General features: G+C 35.6%; 1 protein-coding gene and 1 pseudogene across 8 annotated transcripts in view; both read left to right on the forward strand.

Annotated features, from left to right (window-relative positions):
* Positions 1-19,905, forward strand: part of LMNTD1 (lamin tail domain containing 1) — a 49,610-nt gene extending 29,705 nt beyond the window's left edge. For all 8 annotated transcript variants that reach the window (XM_077870688.1, XM_077870692.1, XM_077870686.1 and 5 more), the window contains 2 exons: positions 14,810-14,873; positions 19,536-19,905. In XM_077870688.1, coding sequence (XP_077726814.1) covers positions 14,810-14,833 — 24 coding nt within the window. In that variant the 3' untranslated portion in view covers positions 14,834-14,873; positions 19,536-19,905. The remainder of the gene's footprint in view (positions 1-14,809; positions 14,874-19,535) is intronic.
* LOC144297629 (ubiquitin-conjugating enzyme E2 variant 2 pseudogene) lies at positions 6,265-7,282 on the forward strand (annotated as a pseudogene).
* Positions 19,906-20,685: the final 780 nt, after the last annotated feature.

Consider the following 20,685-nt stretch of genomic DNA (forward strand, 5'->3'; position numbering starts at 1 on the left):
AGATGTGAGGTGATATTTCATTGTGGTTTTGATTTGCATTTGCCTGATAATTTAGTGATGCTGAATATCTTTTCATGTAACTAATGGCCATCTGTAGGTCTTCTGTGGAAAAATGTCTATTCAGATCTTCTGTCCATTTTTTAATTGGATTATTTATTTCTTTGGTGTTTAATTGTATAAGGGTTTTTTTCAAGTGTTCATTTAAATTCCAGTTAGTTAACATACAGTGTAATATTAGTTTCATGTAGAATTTAGTGATGCATTACTTACTTAAAAACCCAGTACTCATCACAGCAAATGCCATCCTTAATCCCCATCACTCATTTAACTCATTCCCCTGCCCATCTCCCCTCCAGTAACCAGGAGTATGTTCTCTATAGTAAAAAGTCTACTTACCAATCTGTCTCTTTTTTTTTTCTTTAGTTCATCTGTTTTGTTTCTCAAATTCCACATATGAGTGAAATCACTTATTTCACTTGCATAATACTTTCTAGCTCCATCCACATCTTTTCAAATAACATACAACAACTTCTTTATCCATTCCTCACTCAATGGCATTGGGCTTCTTCCATAATTTGGCTATTGTTGATAATGCTAATATAAACATTGGGGTGCATGTATCCCTTCAAATCAGGATTTTGTATCCTTTAGATAATTACCACAACTTCTTTATCCATTCATCAGTCAATGGATATTTGGGCTCTTTCCATAATTTGGCTAATGTTGATAATGCTGCTATAAACTTTGGGATGCATGTATCCTTTCAAATCAGTATTTTTGTATCCTTTGGTAAATATTTAGTAGTACAATAGTTGGAATGAGGGCAGTTCATTTTTAACTTTGTGAGGAACCTTCATACTGTTTTCCAGGGTGGATGCACCGGTTTGCATTCCCACCAACAGTGTAGGGTTCCCCTTTCTCTGCATCCTTCCTAACACCAGTTGTTTCTTGTGGTATTAATTTTAGCCATCTGACAGGTATGAAGTGATGTCTCATTGTAGTTTTTATTTGTATTTCCCTGATGATCAGTGATGTTGAGCATCTTTTCATCTAGAGAGGTCTTACTTTTTTTATTCATTCCATCACCCTAGATAGTCTTTTGACTGAAGCATTTAGTTCATTTACATTCAAAATAATTAGTGATAAGTATGTATACTTGTTGCCATTTTGTTACTTGTTTTATGGTTGTTTTGTAGTTCTCTGTTCCTTTCTTCTCTTGCTCTCTTCTTTCACAATTTGCTGGTTTTCTTTAGTGGTACACTTGGATTCCTTTCACCTTATTTTTTCCATATCTATGAGTAGTTTTTGATTTGTGATACTATTAGGTATATATACCATCTTATGCATATAGCAGTCACAACAGTAGGGCACACACAACAAACATAGTAGGCACTCCTGAAGTGCCAGTTTCTAGTGTACAGGGAACACTGCACTGCAGGGAACTGTAGGACCTTTTCTTTATAAGATCAACCCAAACAGATTCACGCCAATATATATAGTAATTAAAATGTCAAAAAGTAGTGAGAAAGAAAGAATATTAAAAGCACAAAGAGAAAAGAAAACAGTTATATACAAGGGAAACACCAAAAGGCTAATGGATTTTTCAGCAGAAACTTTGCAGGCCAAAAGAAAATTGCATGATATGTTCCAAGTGCTTAAAGAAAAAGCATGCAGCCAAAAATATTCTATCCAGCAAAGCTATCATCCAGAATAGAGAGATAGAGAATTTCCCTGATAAGCAAAAATTAAAGGAATATAGGACCATTAAACCAGTCCTATAAGAAATGTTAAAGCAGACTCTGAGTGGAAAGGAAAGACCATAAGTAGGAGTAAGAAAAGTAGAAATCACAAAAGCAGTAAAATTAAGTATATCTATAAAAATCAGGTAAGGGATTAGTAAAATAAAAGGAGGGAAAATATAACACTATATAGCTAAAATGTAAGAGGGGCAGGAGTAAAGATGTGTTGAAAATTAAGCCACCATCAACTTAATAACTTCAGGAGTGCCTACTATGTTTGTAGTCAGACCTGGTATTTGCCCCCAGCCCATTGTGGAGCTTTAGTTGGACTGGTTTTTATCATTATCTTTCCCTCTCCCCGGGTAAGAGTCACTTTGCCATGGTTCTGACCCCTGTTGGGACTGTTTTTACACTACCGGACTTGTGGCACCACTTTGGATGGGCTCCAGTCAAGGGCATATTGGAAGAGTAACATGGGGGTGGGCTGCAGTGCCAGCAACGGCTATGCTGATCTGCTGTGGGAGAGCCCTTGTAGCCACCCAGGAAAGCTACCAAGGCTCACCAGGTTGAAGGGAGTCGATCCAGATAAGCTCACAGAGGCCTGGCTTTCAGTGTTAGCAAGATTGCCTCTGCTGTGGTAGGGGACCTTTAGGCACTTTGGAGAATTCCTACAGAGGCTGGTTGCAGGGGCAAGTCCACAGAAGAGTGCAGGAATGCTTTTATCAAGGTAGGTGGAGAGTGTTGATACTGCACTGGTTCTCACAGGTGTCCATATATCTAAGCTGGAGGACAGGGAAGGGAGATGGCACCCACTAGTACTTTTGTTCTTGTAATAGTCTCCCAAAAATCCCTGCCTTTCCAGCACATGCTCTGGGATTAGTAAATAAATCTTCTTGTATGTTCCAGGTATTTTTCAAACTGCTGCTTCTATACTATAACTTACCAAGGCTGTTTGTTGTACTGTCTCTTTAAGGGCAGGGACAGCACCCTCCCAGCTATCTCAGAGCTGAGCCATAATTTTGAAAGTTCCAGGTGTTAAGCCCCACTGATTGTTAGGCCCCTGTGGTTTTCAAAACCAAATGTTATAGGGATTCATCTTCCCTATTTGTGTTTCTTGTGCCTAAGGAACCTAGTATGGGGTCTGATCCTCTCCCCCTCTCTACAGTGCTGGCATCCCTTCTTCCCTGAGACAGTCCTGTTGGTCTGTTTGCCTCCCAAACATATCTCCGCCCTTCCTACCCTTTCTGATATGGCTTCTTCTCTACATTTAGCTGTGGATAGTCTGTTCTGCCGATCTTTAGGTTGTTTTCTTAGTTATTTGTACTAATGTGGGAGTTATCTAGTTTTATCTCTGGGACAAGATAAGTTTAGGATCCTCCTACTCTGCCATCTTCCCCAAAAGTCCTATACCATTTTCTTATGTTATTAAATTGACTAGGCTTTCTAGTATATTGTGGAATAGCTCCAGTGAGCATGACCATCTTTGGCTTGTTTCTGTTCTTGGTGACAATGCCTCTAAAGCAACAGCAGGATGTTTACTGAAAGTCACCACTTACCATTTGTTCTGCTTAGATTTTATTCCCATAGGAATTGGTAGAAACTTGGGAAAGTGTTCTGAATTTCTAAAATATATGGGAATTTTATCCAATCTTATAGAAGTCACAAATCCACAGAGGTCCACTACACATTAAAGGATGAAATAAGATACAAAATTCATTCTTCCCCACTGAATATTCACAACAAACAAAAATCACTCATATGAAGAAAGTATTCCTGATAGTTATGGAGTAATGAAAAAGGGTTTCATCAAAGCCCTCTACAAAAAACAGCCAAAAAAATGTGAATAGATTCTCCTTAAGAGTCCTTTCAGCTACCTTACCAAGGGAGAAGGGGCATCCACTGGCCCTTCACTCCATGAACAACCAAATCTCTTGCCATGATTGCTCTCATTTTCTCTGTTAGAAGCACACTTACTCTCATACCTTAAGAGATCACCAGAACTTCTATCAAAAGGCTGTCAAGATATCCTCCCCTATCTTAAGAGAAATCTGATGAAAGAAATTAAAACATTTTCATATCATATTATAAGTCTCATTATTCCCATTTCACAGATAAAGAATGTGATAGAGCTAGGAAATTTTCCCTCTTTGAAATTTTTTGATGATATAAAATACAGAAAGTTTTAAAAGATACCCCTCTGCCTAATCTCCCAACTGAAAATGTTAATATGTTGCCATATTTGCATCAGTAACTTTCTGTTTTAGAAGACATAAGTATTATTTGTAAAGCAGAATGCCCCTGTAGTTCCTTCTGTGGTCCTTGTCTTCTCCCCTAACCCTGAAGAACTATCCATGAACTTGGGTGTTGTTGTTAGGGGTGGTGTTTTCTATTGGGTTGTTGTTCAGCTCAAAATTAACTTGAAATTCTGAAATTTTTCCACTCTGAACTGTTGAAGCTCAGAAAATTTCTTAATAACGGCTAATATATCTTCCAAACCTAAAACACATCATTCCTTTTATGAAGATTATGTACTAAAGATGTTATCAACAAACTTAAACTATTTATTTACCTTAACAGAAGAATTGAAGAAACACTGAACAAAAGAAAGAAGAAGAGAACATTGGCAACTATGCAAAAGCATTTTCTGCCTTAAACATTTATTCAAAAATGACTGAGTTCCTAAAATGAATCACAGTGCTAAGCACCAGAGACACAAAAACAAATAATGCACTCTCTTTCTAGAGAGAAAGGCAAATAGTAAAGCAACAAAAGTAATAGGGTAGTGACTTTCAAGTATTTTTGACCATAAACCACAGTAAGAAATATGGCTTACATCATTACTCAGTATATATATACACATATACATATGTAACTGAAACAATTTTCAAGAGGCAAGATTTAATTTTTTGAACTGTTTGCATTTCCTTCTCTGTTCTATTTCATTTTTAACTATCTGTCATGACCCTCTAAATTTACTTCATAACCAAGAAATGGGACAGGATCTGCTGTTTGAAAAGCATTGTTTTAGAAACATTTATAAAGTGGCATGAGAGGAATTGAAAAGGCAACTCAGAGGAGATAGTATTTGAACTATGATATTGAAGGATGAATAGAAGTTATTCAGATTGAAAATAAAGTGGACAAAGCATTCTAAATAAAAGAAACAGAGTATTTTAAAAGCAAATGGAGATAAAAAATAAACCCTGTGTGTCTAGAGAATGGTAAGAAATTGTATCCAACTGAAATATATGTTGAAATGTTAGTCTAGAAAGTTTGGTGGACTAAATTTTAAAGGTCTTTGCACACCATTGTGTAAAGAATTTAGACGGTTTCAGGTAGCTAGAATTTAGACTTATATGGTTTATAAGCAGGTGTCTCATATAGGTAGATCTATGTTTGAAAGAGAACATTGAAAGCTATATGGGAAATGAAATGGAGTAGGAAAGTTTCCAAAATCTATATCTTCAGCCCAACCCTCTCTTCTGAACTGCTGATTCATGAAGCCAATTGCACATAATTTCTTAGATGCCCCATGAATGTCTCATTCCCAATATTTACAAAATTTATCTCATAATCACCTCTCTCTCTCAAAGTTTGTCATTCCACCTTTCCCCCATATCTCAGCAAATGCCATTCAGAAACCCTAGGACCTGAGAATCTTTCTCTATTCCTTTCCCTTTCTCAACAACTATTACCTATAGTTAATCACAAAATCCTCTTTATCTTAAACAACCTCTTCACTTTCCTTGCTTAAATATTTTCATTTCTTATCCCATTGTCCTCATGTGGAAGCCCAAATCCATGAAACTATTTAAGTATCTTGTAGCTTTGCCCAACCTATCTTATCAAACATTCATCTTGACCATCTTGAAGTTCTTTTAGTTCCTCAAGCATACAATAACTACCTCAAGGCCTTCACAAGTTCTGTCTCCTCTCTCTTCACATGGATAAATCTTACTCATTTTTAACATTTCCACTTATATGTCCCTACCTCCAAAGAGTCCATCTTCTGACCCTCACCAAATGAGTTTTATGTTCCTTATATGTATTTTCTTAACATTCTATACTTCCCCAATCATACAAAGCACTTATTGTACTCTATTATAAATTCTTTTTATCCCTGGAATATAAGCTTTAATAGGATAGAAATAGCCTTATACTAACCTTTTTGTAACCTATTCTACTAGAATAGAATAATAGAATACTAACCTAACCTTTTTATCTCCTAAACTAAGCTCAGTGCATGACCCATAATAATTGTTTAATACATGTTTCCTGAAGGACAGACAGAAAAGCAGATACTGAAGGTTTTTAAGCAAGCATATCATAGAGTTAGATATATATTTTTTAAAGAAAATTTTAGAAGCAATGCTGAAAATGTTGTAGAGTAGAACATATTCCAAAATCTAGGAAGGAAAGAATAGGGGAGGAAAGGAAAGTAGCGGAAAAACAAAGCAGGCTATTAAAAATAAAAAAAGATGAGGAACAAGTAGGTGCAATAAAGTTGTGATTTGCGGCTGCGTCGGGCTGCAGGAGAAGATGGCAGTCTCCACAGGTGTTAAAGTTCCTTGTAATTTTCGCTTGTTGGAAGAACTTGAAGAAGGACAAAAAGGAGTAGGCAATGGTACGGTTAGCTGGGGCCTTGAAGATAATGAAGATATGACACTTACAAGGTGGACAGGCATGATTATTGGGCCACCAAGGACAAATTATGAAAACAGAATATATAGCCTGAAAGTAGAACGTGGACCTAAATACCCAGAAGCTCCTCCATCAGTTAGATTTGTAACCAAAATTAATATGAATGGAATTAATAATTCCAGTGGAATGGTGGATGCACGGAGCATACCAGTGTTAGCTAAATGGCAAAATTCATATAGCATTAAAGTTGTACTTCAAGAGCAAAGACGTCTAATGATGTCCAAAGAAAATATGAAGCTTCCACAGCCACCAGAAGGACAAACATACAACAATTAATTTTAGTGGATCTCAAACTTGTCTTAAATCAACAACCTTCTACTCATGTTAATGTCTTGATTAAATATTACAATGCAGAATACCCACACATTAAGTAAAAGAATTCCAGCTGGTAAACTTGACCTGGACATTTGTTGAAATATATTTAATATATGTACACCATTATGTTTTCAGGTTTCAGGAGGAAAAATGCAGCACAATATTTTTTTTTCTCTTGTTAAGGCACTGTCATTTAAGCATAAACCTGGAGTACTCAAAATAGAATTCAGGTTTACAAGATGAAAGCATGGAGAGAAGAGTCAGATGCTGTGGAAGCATGTGTGTTTCTGAAAAGTTAAAAAAAATCTCAAGAAGGAAAAACAGAAATGGCATGCTTTATCCATCTTGCTTAGTGAAAGAGCTTCAGTTGAAATTGTCGAAAGTAGCAGGTACAATGAATATTGTCACAAATTGTGTTAATTTTTGAAGCGGTGTGGGTGCTGACTACTAGTAGTATCAAAAATATGTTCAGGATTGTTTTGATACCTGTATTTATAATAAAAACATGTTGTGGGGAGGTCGATGAATTTCTGTTAAAAGCCATTCCTGTGTGGTACATGTAACAGACATGGTAAATATTTGCTTACAGTCTGTTTGACAAACCATGCATTTAAGTGAAATCAACAAAAAGGAAATAGGTGTATGGATATGTGATTCTGAGATTAAAGTTAGTCTTAAAAGTAAATAAAATGTGGAATGTGTCCTCAAAAAAAAAAAAGTTGTGATTTGAGTTCCACAAGAAAAAGAAGAGAAAAATTGGGGCAGAATACATAAATAAATAATGACAAAAATTGTCAAAAACTGATGACAGATGCTAAGTTATAGAATCAAAAAAGTAAATCAAGAAAAGTAAATCCAAAACAGCACAAATCCAAAAGGAACAACACCAATGTATACTATAGTAAAGCTTCAGAAAATCAAATAACAGCAGTCAGAAGATGATGGAAAAATATATCTTCCATGTGCTATATGCCAAAAGAACTACTAACCTAGAGTTTTATACCTAGCAAAAATACACTTCAGAAAGTGGAAATCAAAATAAAGGGAAACAAAACTAAGAGAATTCATCAACAGCAAACCCACAGTAAGGAAATACTGATAGAACTACTCCAAGAAGAAAGAAAGTAATCCTGAGGGATATGCAAAGATGTAGGAAGAAATAAAGAAAAATGGAAAGAGTCAAACATGGATAAACATAAATGAATATTTACCATATAATTAATACCAGTATTTTCTTGTAGAGATTAAAATGTATATAGAATTTAATACACGATAAGTGTGTTAGTTTCCCAAGGCTACTGTAACGAAGTAGTTTATGGAAACTTGGTGCCTTAAAACAATAAAAATGTATTCTCTCACAATTCTAGAGACCAGAAGTCTGAAATCAAGGTATTGGTAAAAGCTATACTGTCTGAAATCTCTAGAGAATTATCCTTACTTCCCTCTTCTTACCTGGAAAACCTTGGTGTTCCTTGGCTTGTGGATACATCTACAAATCTTCTTCCATTTTTTAATGGCCTTCTCTCCTATGTATCTGTGTCTCTCCTATGTATCTGTGTCTCTCCTATGTATCTGTGTCTGTATTTCCATCTTCTCATAAAGACAGTAGTCACTGGGTTAGAGTTCACCCTAATCTATTATGACCTGATCTTACTTCATTATATTTGCAAGGACCTTATTTCCAAATAAGATCACACACACATATTCCATGGGTTAGGACTTCAACATGTCTTTTAACCCATAACGACAGCAATAACAAATAAATTGGGAGGGGAGTAAATGGTGTTAAAGTACTCTAAATTACATGTTTTGTCCAGTAAATTGTAAAAGTTACAATTTATGTTAGACTTTAGTAAATCAAGGATGCAAGTTTATAATCTAGGATAGACAGTAAAAGAATAGTATAAGAATGTCATGTTTATGATCTGATAGATGTCACAGTTTCATTATCACTCACTTCAAAATATATTCTAATTTCCAATGTGATATCTTCTTTGATACATGGATTATTTAGGGATAATATATCACAGAGTGTGTTTATTCCAAGAATGCAAGTTTAGTTTGAACTTTGAAAATTAATCAAGTAAAATTATCATTTTTAACAGAATAAAGAGAGAAAGTATACAACCATCTCAAAGATACAGAAAAAGCATGTGATAAAAGTCAATACCCACCCATGAAGAGAGAACCTTAGAAAAGTAGGACTAGGGAGAATTTTCTTAATCTGACAAGTGTCATGTACAAAACTCTTAAAGCAAATTCTCATACTTATTGGTGAAGTTATGGAGGTTTCCTCCTTAAGATCCAGATAAAGATGAGAATTTTTTCTATGACAACTTTTATTCAATATTATGCTAGAAGCCTGAGTACAATAAGGCAAAAAAACAAAAACAAAAACAAAAGCAGATATACAAATATCCACCTTATAATCTAACAATTCCATTCCCAGGAATTACTATGCCTAACAAAGATATGCATATGTATACAAAAAAAATACAATAATGATCATAGCAACTGCATTTGTAATAGCCAAAAACTAAGAAGCAATCCAATCGTTCATCCACAATATAATGGATAAGTTGATACATTAATACAATCCCATAAGCAATGAAAATAGATAAACTACTTGCCGCATGAAATAACATCAATGAATCTCACAAACATCATATTGAGCAACACACACCAAACAAAAAGGAACACATGTTGAATGATTCCATTTCTATAAAATTCAAAAACATTCAATATTAAACAGTGATGTTAAAAAACAGAATGATTATCTCTGGGAGGAGAAGGGGAATAGTATGAGGAGGTTGCACAAAACTGCTTCTAGAAAACTAATAATACTCCACTTCTTAATATGAATAGTGCTTGTATGTATCACTGTTTTCTCACTGTTTTCATCATGTACAATTATTTCTCTCTCATTTAGTCTGGAGATGTGCTGATACAGGGCATTTAATGTGGCTTTTCCATTCTAACATCCAACATACACCTTCACCTCTGATTTGAAAGATGGCAGCTGCAATCTGTTATGGCTCAGAGGAGACACAGGGAAGTATAACTCCAAGGGCATAATTTGGATGTTGCATACATGACTTCTTTTCACATTCCATTATGCAGAATGTATACACATGGTCTTGTCTAACTGCAGCAGAGGCTGAGGCAAACAGGCTTTATTCTTGGTGGCCATGTGTCTAGGTTTCCCTGGACTTGTGCATCTTGCATCTGAAAGAACAATGGTCTAGGGGTAGTAATTAGCCATCTTTGCCAGAGAAATTCCTGGAAATAACTAAATTATGACAAACTATATTAAAATTAATTCCCTATATATTCCAATATAATGATAGGCTTAAACTTATTTCAGGTAAGACTATTTTTCTCCAATACTAAATAAACTGTTATTATACTCATTTTGAGTTCATCAATCTATTTTTTAAGACATTCTTTCTCCTTTCTTGTCAGGGTATAAGCTGTCAGTGCTTATTATTGTAACTAACTGTGTTTACTTTCCTCTCTAATTTTCCTTATTGTCATTAAGTTTCTAAAAAGAAGTATTTTATCTTAGGAATAATATACTTTTATTTAAGTATAACACACATGCAGAAAAGTTCACGTCATAATAATAGAATAAACCTAACCAAAGATGTAAAGGATCTAGACCCTAAAAATTACGGAACGCTTCTGAAAAAAATTGAGGAGCACACAGAGAGATGGAAACACATTTTATTCTCATAGATTGGAAGAATAAATATTGTGAAAATGTCTATGCTACATGGCAATTTACATGTTCAATGCAATCCGTATCAACATACCATGGAACAAATAATCTTAAGGTTTGTATGGAATGTACTAATAACAAAAATAGAGGGATCCCTGGGTGGCGCAGCGGTTTGGCGCCTGCCTTTGGCCCAGGGCGCGATCCTGGAGACCCAGGATCGAATCCCACGTCGGGGTCCCGGTGCATGGAGCCTGCTTCTCCCTCTGCCTGTGTCTCTGCCTCTCTCTCTCTCTATCTGTGTGTGACTATCATAAATAAATAAAAATTAAAAAAAAAATAGAAACATAGATCAATGGAACAGAATAGAGAACCCAGAAATGGGCACTCAACTCTATGGTCAACTAATATTCGAAAAAGCAGGAAAGAATATCCTCTGGAAAAAGGACAATCTATTCAACAAATGGTGTTGGGAAAATTGGACAGCCACGTGCAGAAGAATGAAACTAGACCATTCTCTTACACAAAGATAAACTCAAAATAGTTGAAAGATCTAAATGTGAGACAAGAATCCATCAAAATCCTAGAGGCGAATACAGGCAACAACCTTTTTAAACTTGGCCACAGTAACTTCTTGCCAGATACATCTATAAAGGCAAAGGAAAACAAAGCAAAAATGAACTATTGGGACCTCATCAGGATAAAAAGCTTCTGCACAAGAAAAGAAACAGTCAAAAAACCTAAAAAATAACCTACAGAATGGGAGAAAATATTTGCAAATGACATATCAGAAAAAGAGCTAGTATCTAATATCTATAAAGAACTTATTAAACTCAATAGCAAAGAAACAAAAAATCCAATCATGAAATGAACAGAAGACATGAACAGCAATTTCACCAAAGAAGACATACACATGGCCAACAAACACATGAACAAATGCTCCACATCACTTGCCATCAGGAAAATACAAATCAAAACCACAATGAGATACCACCTCACACCAGTGAGAATGACAAAAATTAACAAGACAGGAAACAACAAATGTTGGAGAGGATGTGGAGAAGGGGGAACCCTCTTGCACTGTTGGTGGGAATGTGAACTTGTACAGCCACTCTGGAAAACTGTGTGGAGGTTCCTCAAAGAGTTAAAAATAGACCTGCCCTATGACCCAGCAATTGCACTGCTGGGGATTTACCCCAAAGATACAGATGTAGTGAAACTCTGGGACACCTGCACCCCAATGTTCATAGTAGCAGTGTCCACAATAGCCAAATTGTGGAAGGAGCCATGATGTCCCTCAACAGATGAATGAATAAAGAACATGTGGTCTATATGTACAATGGAATATTACTCAGCCATTAGAAAGGACGAATACCCACCATTGGCTTCGATGTGGATGCAACTGGAGGGTATTATGCTGAGTGAAGTAAGTCATCGGTGAAGGACAATCATCATATAGTTTCACTCATACAGGGAATATAAGAAATAGTGTAGTGAAAGGGATTATAAGGGAAAGGAGGAGAACTGAGTGGGAAAAATTAGAGAAGGAGACAAACCATGAGGTTCTTCTAACTCTGGGAAATGAACAAAGAGTTGGGGAAAGGGAGGTAGGTGAGGGATTGGAGTAACCGGGTGACGAGCACTGAGGAGGGCACTCGATGGGATGAGCCCTGGGTGTTATACTATATGTTGGCAAATCGAACTTCAATAAAAACAAATAAAAATAATAATAATATTCCTTTATTTCTGAAGACTGCAGAGCCACACAATGAAAGCCAATCTGTTAAAAAAACAAATGAAACTAGACCATAGATAACATCCAAGAATTAAACATTTAAAATCTTACCACTAAGCTATCTATATATATTAAGATCACATTTATGAAATTTTAAATTAGTTGGATTATGGGCAAGTACTAATTACAGTCCAATAGGTCTGGCTTATCTGTGCTGGGATCAAAGTATTCTTTCCCATATGAACATGTCTCCAATCCATAATAGTAACAAAGAAAAAAATATGTTTGAAATAAATTATCTTTATGTGTCTTCCATATAGGTTCTTTGTTCTCTTTATTGCTGTTTATACCTGTATTGCATTATTTACATTTATCAGATTATAAATTTGTAATGTTGTCACATCTCTGATTTTTACTTTATTTATATATACATACATCTGTATGTGTATATATGTGTATGTGTATATATATGTAACTACTATATATAAATATATGTGTATATATATATGACAGTACTAATAATATAATTACAAATTGTATGAACTGATATATAGGGGAAAAAGTCTATCCTTCAGAATCCTTTAGAATAAAAGGCCAACTATTTGACCCTCTTATAATCAGACTGAGTAGAAGATGAATTGAAGGAACACTGAAAACCGTCAAGAGTTTCTGTCCATTTTTTGTTATCAAAATAATAGCATCAAAAAATCAAGAACTTTTTTATAAAGGAAAATTATATCAAGTATTCAGGAGTAATAATTTTTCTCTTCCCTTGCTTGCTTTCAGATAATCTAAATTGTAACATCACCATATTTCTGTAGGACTTTTTTCTAAAAAAATAGGCATGAAAACTGTTTACATGCCTCTTCTTATAGGTGAAAAAAAGTTTTTATAATGACCATACAAAGAATTCCAAGATATTAATCCTAAGGACAGAATGAGTAAGACGCATTTCTTACTTTACACAAGTAAGAAATACTATTTCAGGAAGTCAGGATATTCTAAGATTAAAGTTACTAGGGCTGAATGCTTCAGGCTCAAATAACCACTAAGAAATTGCCATTTCCTGCTAAAATTGAAACAAACACCTTTACTATCAATAATTCTGTCCTTAAATTTCAAGAAATTATAAGTGAGAATTTTTTAAATAAATGTGTTTAGCTCTAAAATCCAGTGCTTTGGTAATGCCTGGGTGTCTCAGTCAGCTAAGCATCTGACTCTTGGTTTTGCCTTAGGTTATGATCTCAGGGTCCTCAGATGGAGCCCCACACGGGACTTTGCACTCATCAGGGAATCTGCTTGAGATTCTCTCTCTCCCTCTACCTCTGCCCGTACCCGCCCCCCACCCCGTCTCTCAAATAAATAAAACTTTTAAAAAATATAAGTACAGTACTTTGCTAAAGAAAGAGCTTTCAGGGTGCAATTCAAAACCTCCCTCCTCAGGCTAGCTAGTTTGGAAGGATAGACATAAAATAGTTACAAGGTTTGTTCCATGTCAACGAATTGTACCAGAAGATGAGAAGTGAGCTAGATTCTTCCTGTATCTGAGCCAGTAATCTCTAGTATAGAAAATATCTGAGAAGCCTATTTATATTCCAGGTCTATAACTTGCTATTCAGAAAGTTTACACAGTGATAAGCCAAATAGCGCGCTGACTCATTGGATTCAGAAACCTATTAGTGACTAAGAGAATCACTGTGCTAATCAGAAACATCCTGCATTTCTGTCCCTTTCTTTCAGATCTAGCCTCTGGATATTATTTCCTTGTAATCAAATACTTGATAATTCTTCTGTATTTTTAGAGGAAAAGAAAGGGTTAGGTATGACTGAGTCACTTTTCCTGTAGTTTTTTTTTTCCCCCAGAGGAGCTTATTATTATCTGTACCTAGAATATTATTTTGTCTTCTTATCTTTTATTTTACAGAGGGAAAAAACCCATCTCATTTCTGGGCTAGAAGTAATTCATACTTGGTATTATCCAAGTGAGCGCTATTTAGATTTTGGTTTTCTGTGTAGAAATTATATTTAAACAAAGTGACTTTCATTCCCTGCTTAAGCATATAGAAGTGAGGGAGACCACCATATCTATCACCTCATTCATCACCAAGGTAAAGTCAGCTAAACTGGCAGGCTAAGCAGCATCTGCTTCCATCCACATACCATCTCATACATCCCTCATGATGCAGCCTGATCCTGTACCCCTCTCACTAGCTATTTCATCATAATGGCAGCTGTTAAGTGTAGAAAATAGATAACTTAAGGAATTGTACAGGCTGGTTAAATTACCTTGCAACCTCAGTTTTTAAAAATCTTTCAGATGAATATTTCTTCTCAGTTTTGATTTATTATGTCTTGAAATACAGGTTTCCTTTTTAAATTATTCACTGAAAAGTTAGACTTAATATTCAAATAATACTTATCAAGTGGTTTTTAAGCCCCTTTGTTAAATTTACCATTATATAAAAATCCTTAAACCTTAGATTTCTCCTTAAAATGAAAAGCAATTATCTTGTTCTTAGTCCATTCTAGGATTTGTTTTAATGTGAAAAATTGATACTTGGAATATTGGATTCCCAATCTCTCTTCTTTTTATGGGGTTTGCAGGGACCAAGAAAAATAAGACATTAGAGCTACAAAAACAAAAAGGCAGTCAACTCAACTTTTAAAGGTAAGCAACAGAATTGCAAATTTACCTTCTCTGCTGAAAAATAAGAGGACTAAAATAATTTGCAGATCTATCTTTCAGAGTCATCAGACCATAGATTGTTTTTATATTGTTTTATATCCATAGTTCTTAATTTTCTGTTAAATATTTATGTTGCTTCTGGATCCACCAGTTTTTGTCTTCCCTTGTTGTATGCTATAAAGTTTCTAAGAATGGGAAACAAGGAAATACCACATCTTTACTTTTTGCCCTATATCTTCATGCTATCCTTGTTGGTGGATAAGTAAGAACAATTAGAAACCAGAGTCACTTCAAATACTCAAAAACATTCTGCAACTATATTCATTTTAGTTCCTATGAACAACACATTCTTAATAATATAATAGAAATTATTCTGGTCAAAAGACTACAGATGCAGGCAGCCCCGGTGGCTCTGTGGTTTAGCGCTGCCTTCTGCCCGGGTGTGATCCTGGAGACCCGGGATCAAGTCCCACCTGGGGCTCCCTGCATAGAGCCTGCTTCTCCCTCTGCCTGTGTCTCTGACTCTCTCTGTGTGTCTCTTGTGAATGAATGAATGAATACATAAATAAATAGATAAATAAATAAATAAATAAATAAATAGGCAGATTAGGAACTCTGACATCTGCTATTCAGTTGATAAATGACCCTGTTATCATTTAACCAGTCACTTCCTACATTGCCTCCTCTTTTTCATGGTATTAACACATAAGTAAATGGGGAAGATCTCAATGGCTTTGTTTTGCTAGTGGTTGTGTTTAAATTGTTCCCCAGAGAGCTGATGAAAAGGTCATTTTTTATTTTATTTTATTTTATTTTATTTTGGTCAAGTATCTTCTCTACTTTACATCCTTTGTTGTCCTGGTCCATAACTGATTTATTTATCTTTTTACTGAATAGGCTTTCAAGTTTGTTCCTTGGTTTAAGAATGAAACTATAGCCACCCTACTGCTAATTTCTTAATATTCTAGACTCCACTGGCAGAAATGACTTAATTTTACCCCTCCACACAACCTACTGGCCTTTCATAGCACCTCCTACTACGCACATTCGTGTACCAACCTTTCAGTTTTTCTTAGATTGCTCAGCTGTCTCAGTGTCCTTCAGTGTGTGTCTCCCTAGATTTTCCCTAATCTTCATCTTCTGTTTTTGTGAATGTCACCTACTCTTTTGTAAGTCCACTCTATTTTTGTAGTGTCGTTGCTCTTGAGCTTCCAACTTCCTAAAAATATGATGGCCACAACCTGCCTTTTCTTTTGAGATGCTTTCTTTTCAAACACTTCTTATAGGACATTGGGAATGTAAAGAGATTTTTTTTCCAACCACCTCATTTTAGAGCAAAAGAAACTGAAGTCTGTAGAGACAAGTTATACCAAAATTCACATTGTAATCATCCGCAGAGCCAAAACTAAAGTCTTTGAATTGCAAAGAATTGGAGAATCTGGCCTTAGTCCCCATTAATATAATTCTTGTTCTCAGGGGTCTACCCTGAGCAGAATGTAGATGAAATGCAAAGGAGGGGATCTGAAATCCACCACAGACATTGGCAGCTAGCACTTCTACAATTTGATTAACTTTCATTTCTATAGCCAAGAAGGAATTATACTGGATATGAGTTGGAAAGGGGGCATGTTATTATATAATATATATATATATAAAAACAAAGATTTTTTTTATATTGTTGGGTTTGGTTGGAAAAAATATATTTTGAATCCTCTCATTGGATATTGGATGACATAATTTTTAGTTTTGTTGGTCTTCTTCAGATATTATTTTGCTTAACTACCATGTTCACAAATTTGTCCATTGATTCCCCTCTGCAGGAGATTCCTTGGTAGGTTTGTTTATTTGTTTTACCCACCCTTTTTTGAAAAGTTCCAGGTGGCTTAAGATGCCTTACTTTTGTTTTCTTAGAGCCTCCACCCCCATCTGGTGGTACATTTAGGATTGACCATCAATGTGCCCTCAGAAGAATATTTATGAAAACTTTATTGGAAACAAAATTTTACTTTATCTGTCAGTGAATAACTTTTATATGGTAGTCAGCTCTGTGTCTAGCATGTCTACTCATGGAAAATTGTTCAAAAACCAAGTCATCTTTCAGTTCTCATTGATATTCATGACCTTTCCTTGGTGATTTACAATGCTTTACACTCATATAGTATTTCATGGTCTTCACATTATCTTGTTTGAACCTATTAAGTAGGTAAGGCTGAAATTATCTCCCTTTTATGGTTGAAAACACTTTAGCTTAGAGAGACTCAGTGATTTGCCTAAAGTCACCTAGATAGCAAGTGACAGAGTTAAGACTAGAATCCTAGCAAGCCAGCATTAAGATTGTCTTTGTCTTTTGGTGCCTAGGTGACTCAGTCAGTAAAATTTAACTCATGATTTCAGGTCAGGTCATGATCTCGGAATCTGTGCTGGGGGCATGGAGACTTTTTAGGATTTTCTCTCTCCCTCTCCCCTTGCCCCTTCCCCCCCAAAACTGTCTTTGTCTTATTGCCCTCCCCAACTTGTCTGAGAGGAAAAATAATGCATATTTAGAAGTAGAAATAGAAAAGAGACATTTTTAGTCACACAAAAAAAAGGAGGTGACCATCATAAGAATCTTAAGACTGCTCAATACAGCAAAAAAGATTCAGGTCTTCTTTCCAAAACTATTAATTTAACAGAGTGCTAATTATCAGTACAAACAGCAAAGCCAAAGTTTATTCTCAAGGGTGTTTGACTGCTAATCACATTTCTGTGCTACAACTGATTAAAACCATGTGTTTGTACTTGGAGTCACAGCACTCAAATACTCTTTGCTCAGTACTTTGCAAGAAATGTGTAGGAGCTTTGCTGTGTGACTAATGGGCAATGTAGGTGGATGATGCCACAGAAGCCACAGAAACAGAAATTTCCATGAGTTAGAGAATTCTAGAAAGGCCAGGTAATTTCCCTGTATCTGCCACCTGCCATATGAACTCTCAGACTTGCTAAGAGACACTGAAGAATCTAGGATAGGAAATAGAGAGGGAAGAAGGAGGAGGGGCAGAAGTAGGATTTGCTACCTATCACCAGCACTGTCCTCAAGAGTATCCAATTCCTTAGGACCTGGGAAGAAAGCACCAAAGCTGCAACACAGGATATTTGTAACTAATAAAAGTGCTTATACCTAGGAGTTGAGTCACTCCTAATACAGTACTGGTGATAGAGTCCTTCCATGAACTAAGCTGAGTTCACACATCTCTTGGTGTTCTGAGTAGCCCAACTAGACAACCCGAATACAAAGTGTCCTTCTATCCCTTCAAAGAGCCTTCTTTGGGACCCGGAGAAGAACTTTCCATAACAATTTCTCCTCCTGGGCCCACTGTTTGTTAGCAATGAGTTAGTATTTAATGGCCTAGAAAGAACTAATATTTAGTATTCTTTAATGTGAAACCTTGCTAAAGAAGTCTTGAAAATCTGGGTGGCTCAGCGGTTTAGCGCTGCCTTTAGCCCAGGGCGTGATCCTGGAGACCTGGGATCGAGATCCACGTCGGGCTCCCTGCATGGAGCCTGCTTCTCCCTCTGCCTGTGTCTCTGCCTCTCTCTCTGTGTGTGTATCTCTCATGAATAAATAGATAAAATCTTTAAAAATTTAAAAAAAAAAAGTATTGAAAATCTAATGGTTAAATTTTCTAGTGTCAAATTTTTTTATCTATACTTTGTTGTATATTCCTGCCATTTATTTATTAATATTTTTCTCCTCTCAGCCCTCAAAGTGCTAGGTTTCCAAAATTCTTCCATTGAAATTTCATGAATATTTGTTTCCCACAACCTCCTTCTTTCAAATTTGTCAGCTACCCTATTCTCTCTCTCCCCAGCCCAGCCTTACTATGTCACAGTTAGGTGGTAAGGGAAGAATTAAAATACCTGCAATCTAGACTCCCCACCATATGGGTCAGAGGTATTCTAGTGTTTAAAGAAAACTAGATGCCTGTGCAAATGTCTCCAGTTCCATTTCAATAAAGGAGGTATAGAACATAAACATCTCAGACTGTGAGGTCTCCTGCTAAGATCCCTGCAGAAGACGCAGGCAGTTGCACACACAGAGAAAAGAAACTTTCCCCTTCTTATTGCTTTTTCATGTGTATTACCTGGTATATTTTAAATCCAGGAAACATCTTAGACATTTAATGGAAAAGATAGCTAAGCACTATTCAAGTCCCATCAAGAAGGAAATGAAGGGCATGAACATTTCGAAATGAGTCATTAGACTGGTTGCCTCAGAACAATTTTGATCTTCCTATTTAAGACCAGAAGTTAACAATATCCATGACCAGCTAATGAAATAGCTATGTTGCTTAACAAAGAGCTCTCTACATCATAAATCATCATTAAAACTGTAACCTAAACAAGGACACATGTTACAGAGTTGATTTGGAAAAGAGAAAAAAATGAATAATCCTTTCACCTTGGCAAAGGTTGAAGTATAATTTTCTCCCTCCTATTATTGTCCTTCGTCAATCAGTATGTTCAAGATCTATTTTTCTGCTATAATCTTAAGATTAAGGTAAAGGAAAGACTAAACATCTCCACTTTATATTCTATAACAATTTCAGCATATTTACAGTCTGTGCTATATTTCACCATCCATTATCATTTTATTTTTTTGTTCAGGACAATATTATACAAATCCAGAGACTACAAGGATGCCCAGCATGTCACAGCCAGCCTTCCACAAAGGAGAAGCCAGCAGCAAGCAAGAAAATAGTTTCTTCTAAAAAAGATAATTCCTCAGGACTTTACAGTAACCATTCCTTAAAGAAGGAAATAGATTTTGTGGTCAAGTTAAACCATTTGTTTTCTAGGCTGTTAAGAAGAGAAACATTGATCAAAAGTAAAACCATCCCAGTCTTCACTTTCTGCACATGATGTTTCCCCATCGTTCATTTCAGTCTTTTATAACCTGCTCAGCTGTTAGGCCTACTATTCTCCTGCTTCTGCAGGTGCATTTTCCAAAAGCAATATTTCAGGAATTCTGAAACTATGGTCTGTCTGATTCTTTATACTTAGAATCTGGTCTGCGTGTTAAAGCATGGGTTAATTTAGCTTCCTAATGCTTGGAAGTAGTAGATGAAGTTTCCATGGAGTAACTAGTTGGGAGTTTTTAAACCTGCCTGTGTACACTTACCTCAAATCCATCCAAAATAGTATCTTCTAGCTATGGTACTAAGTAAAAAATCCCACGGATGGGAAATGCCAAGAATGTTTCAATTAAATAATATGATGGAGCTACTTTTTTTTCAAGTATTCTTACTCCTTATTCTTTAACAATCTTATTCTAAAAGAATTTGAAAAGTAATGAAGTTTGCTCATGTGTAATGTTGACCCTCTGTGTAGTCAGAAGATATGATTGCTTCAGTTTCTGGGAACACATCTACTCTATACCATGTAAAACTGCTTAGCTTAATTTAACTTACATTGATTTATGGTATTTATATAGCATATGAAGAAAGATATGGCATACACAGTCCTGGAATGTGAGGAGAAGTGAGAAAAGCAAGGATTTCCCCCAATATCTGTTTAAAAAAATAAAGAAAAGCAAAATAACCAAAAAAATCCATCCGATGGTGACACTGAATTTTGTTTTATTACATTCAAACACCAAAACTTTATTTTTAAAGAGTCATATACCAAGGGACTCAAACATGTTAATAGCATTATTCACAATAGTCGAAATATAGAAACAATGCAAGTGTCCATCAACAGATGAATGTTTTTTTAAATGTGGTACATACATATAATTATTCATTCATTAAAATATGAA

The sequence above is a fragment of the Canis aureus genome, chromosome 25 (genome assembly GCF_053574225.1).
Source record: "Canis aureus isolate CA01 chromosome 25, VMU_Caureus_v.1.0, whole genome shotgun sequence".
NCBI lineage: Eukaryota > Metazoa > Chordata > Mammalia > Carnivora > Canidae > Canis > Canis aureus.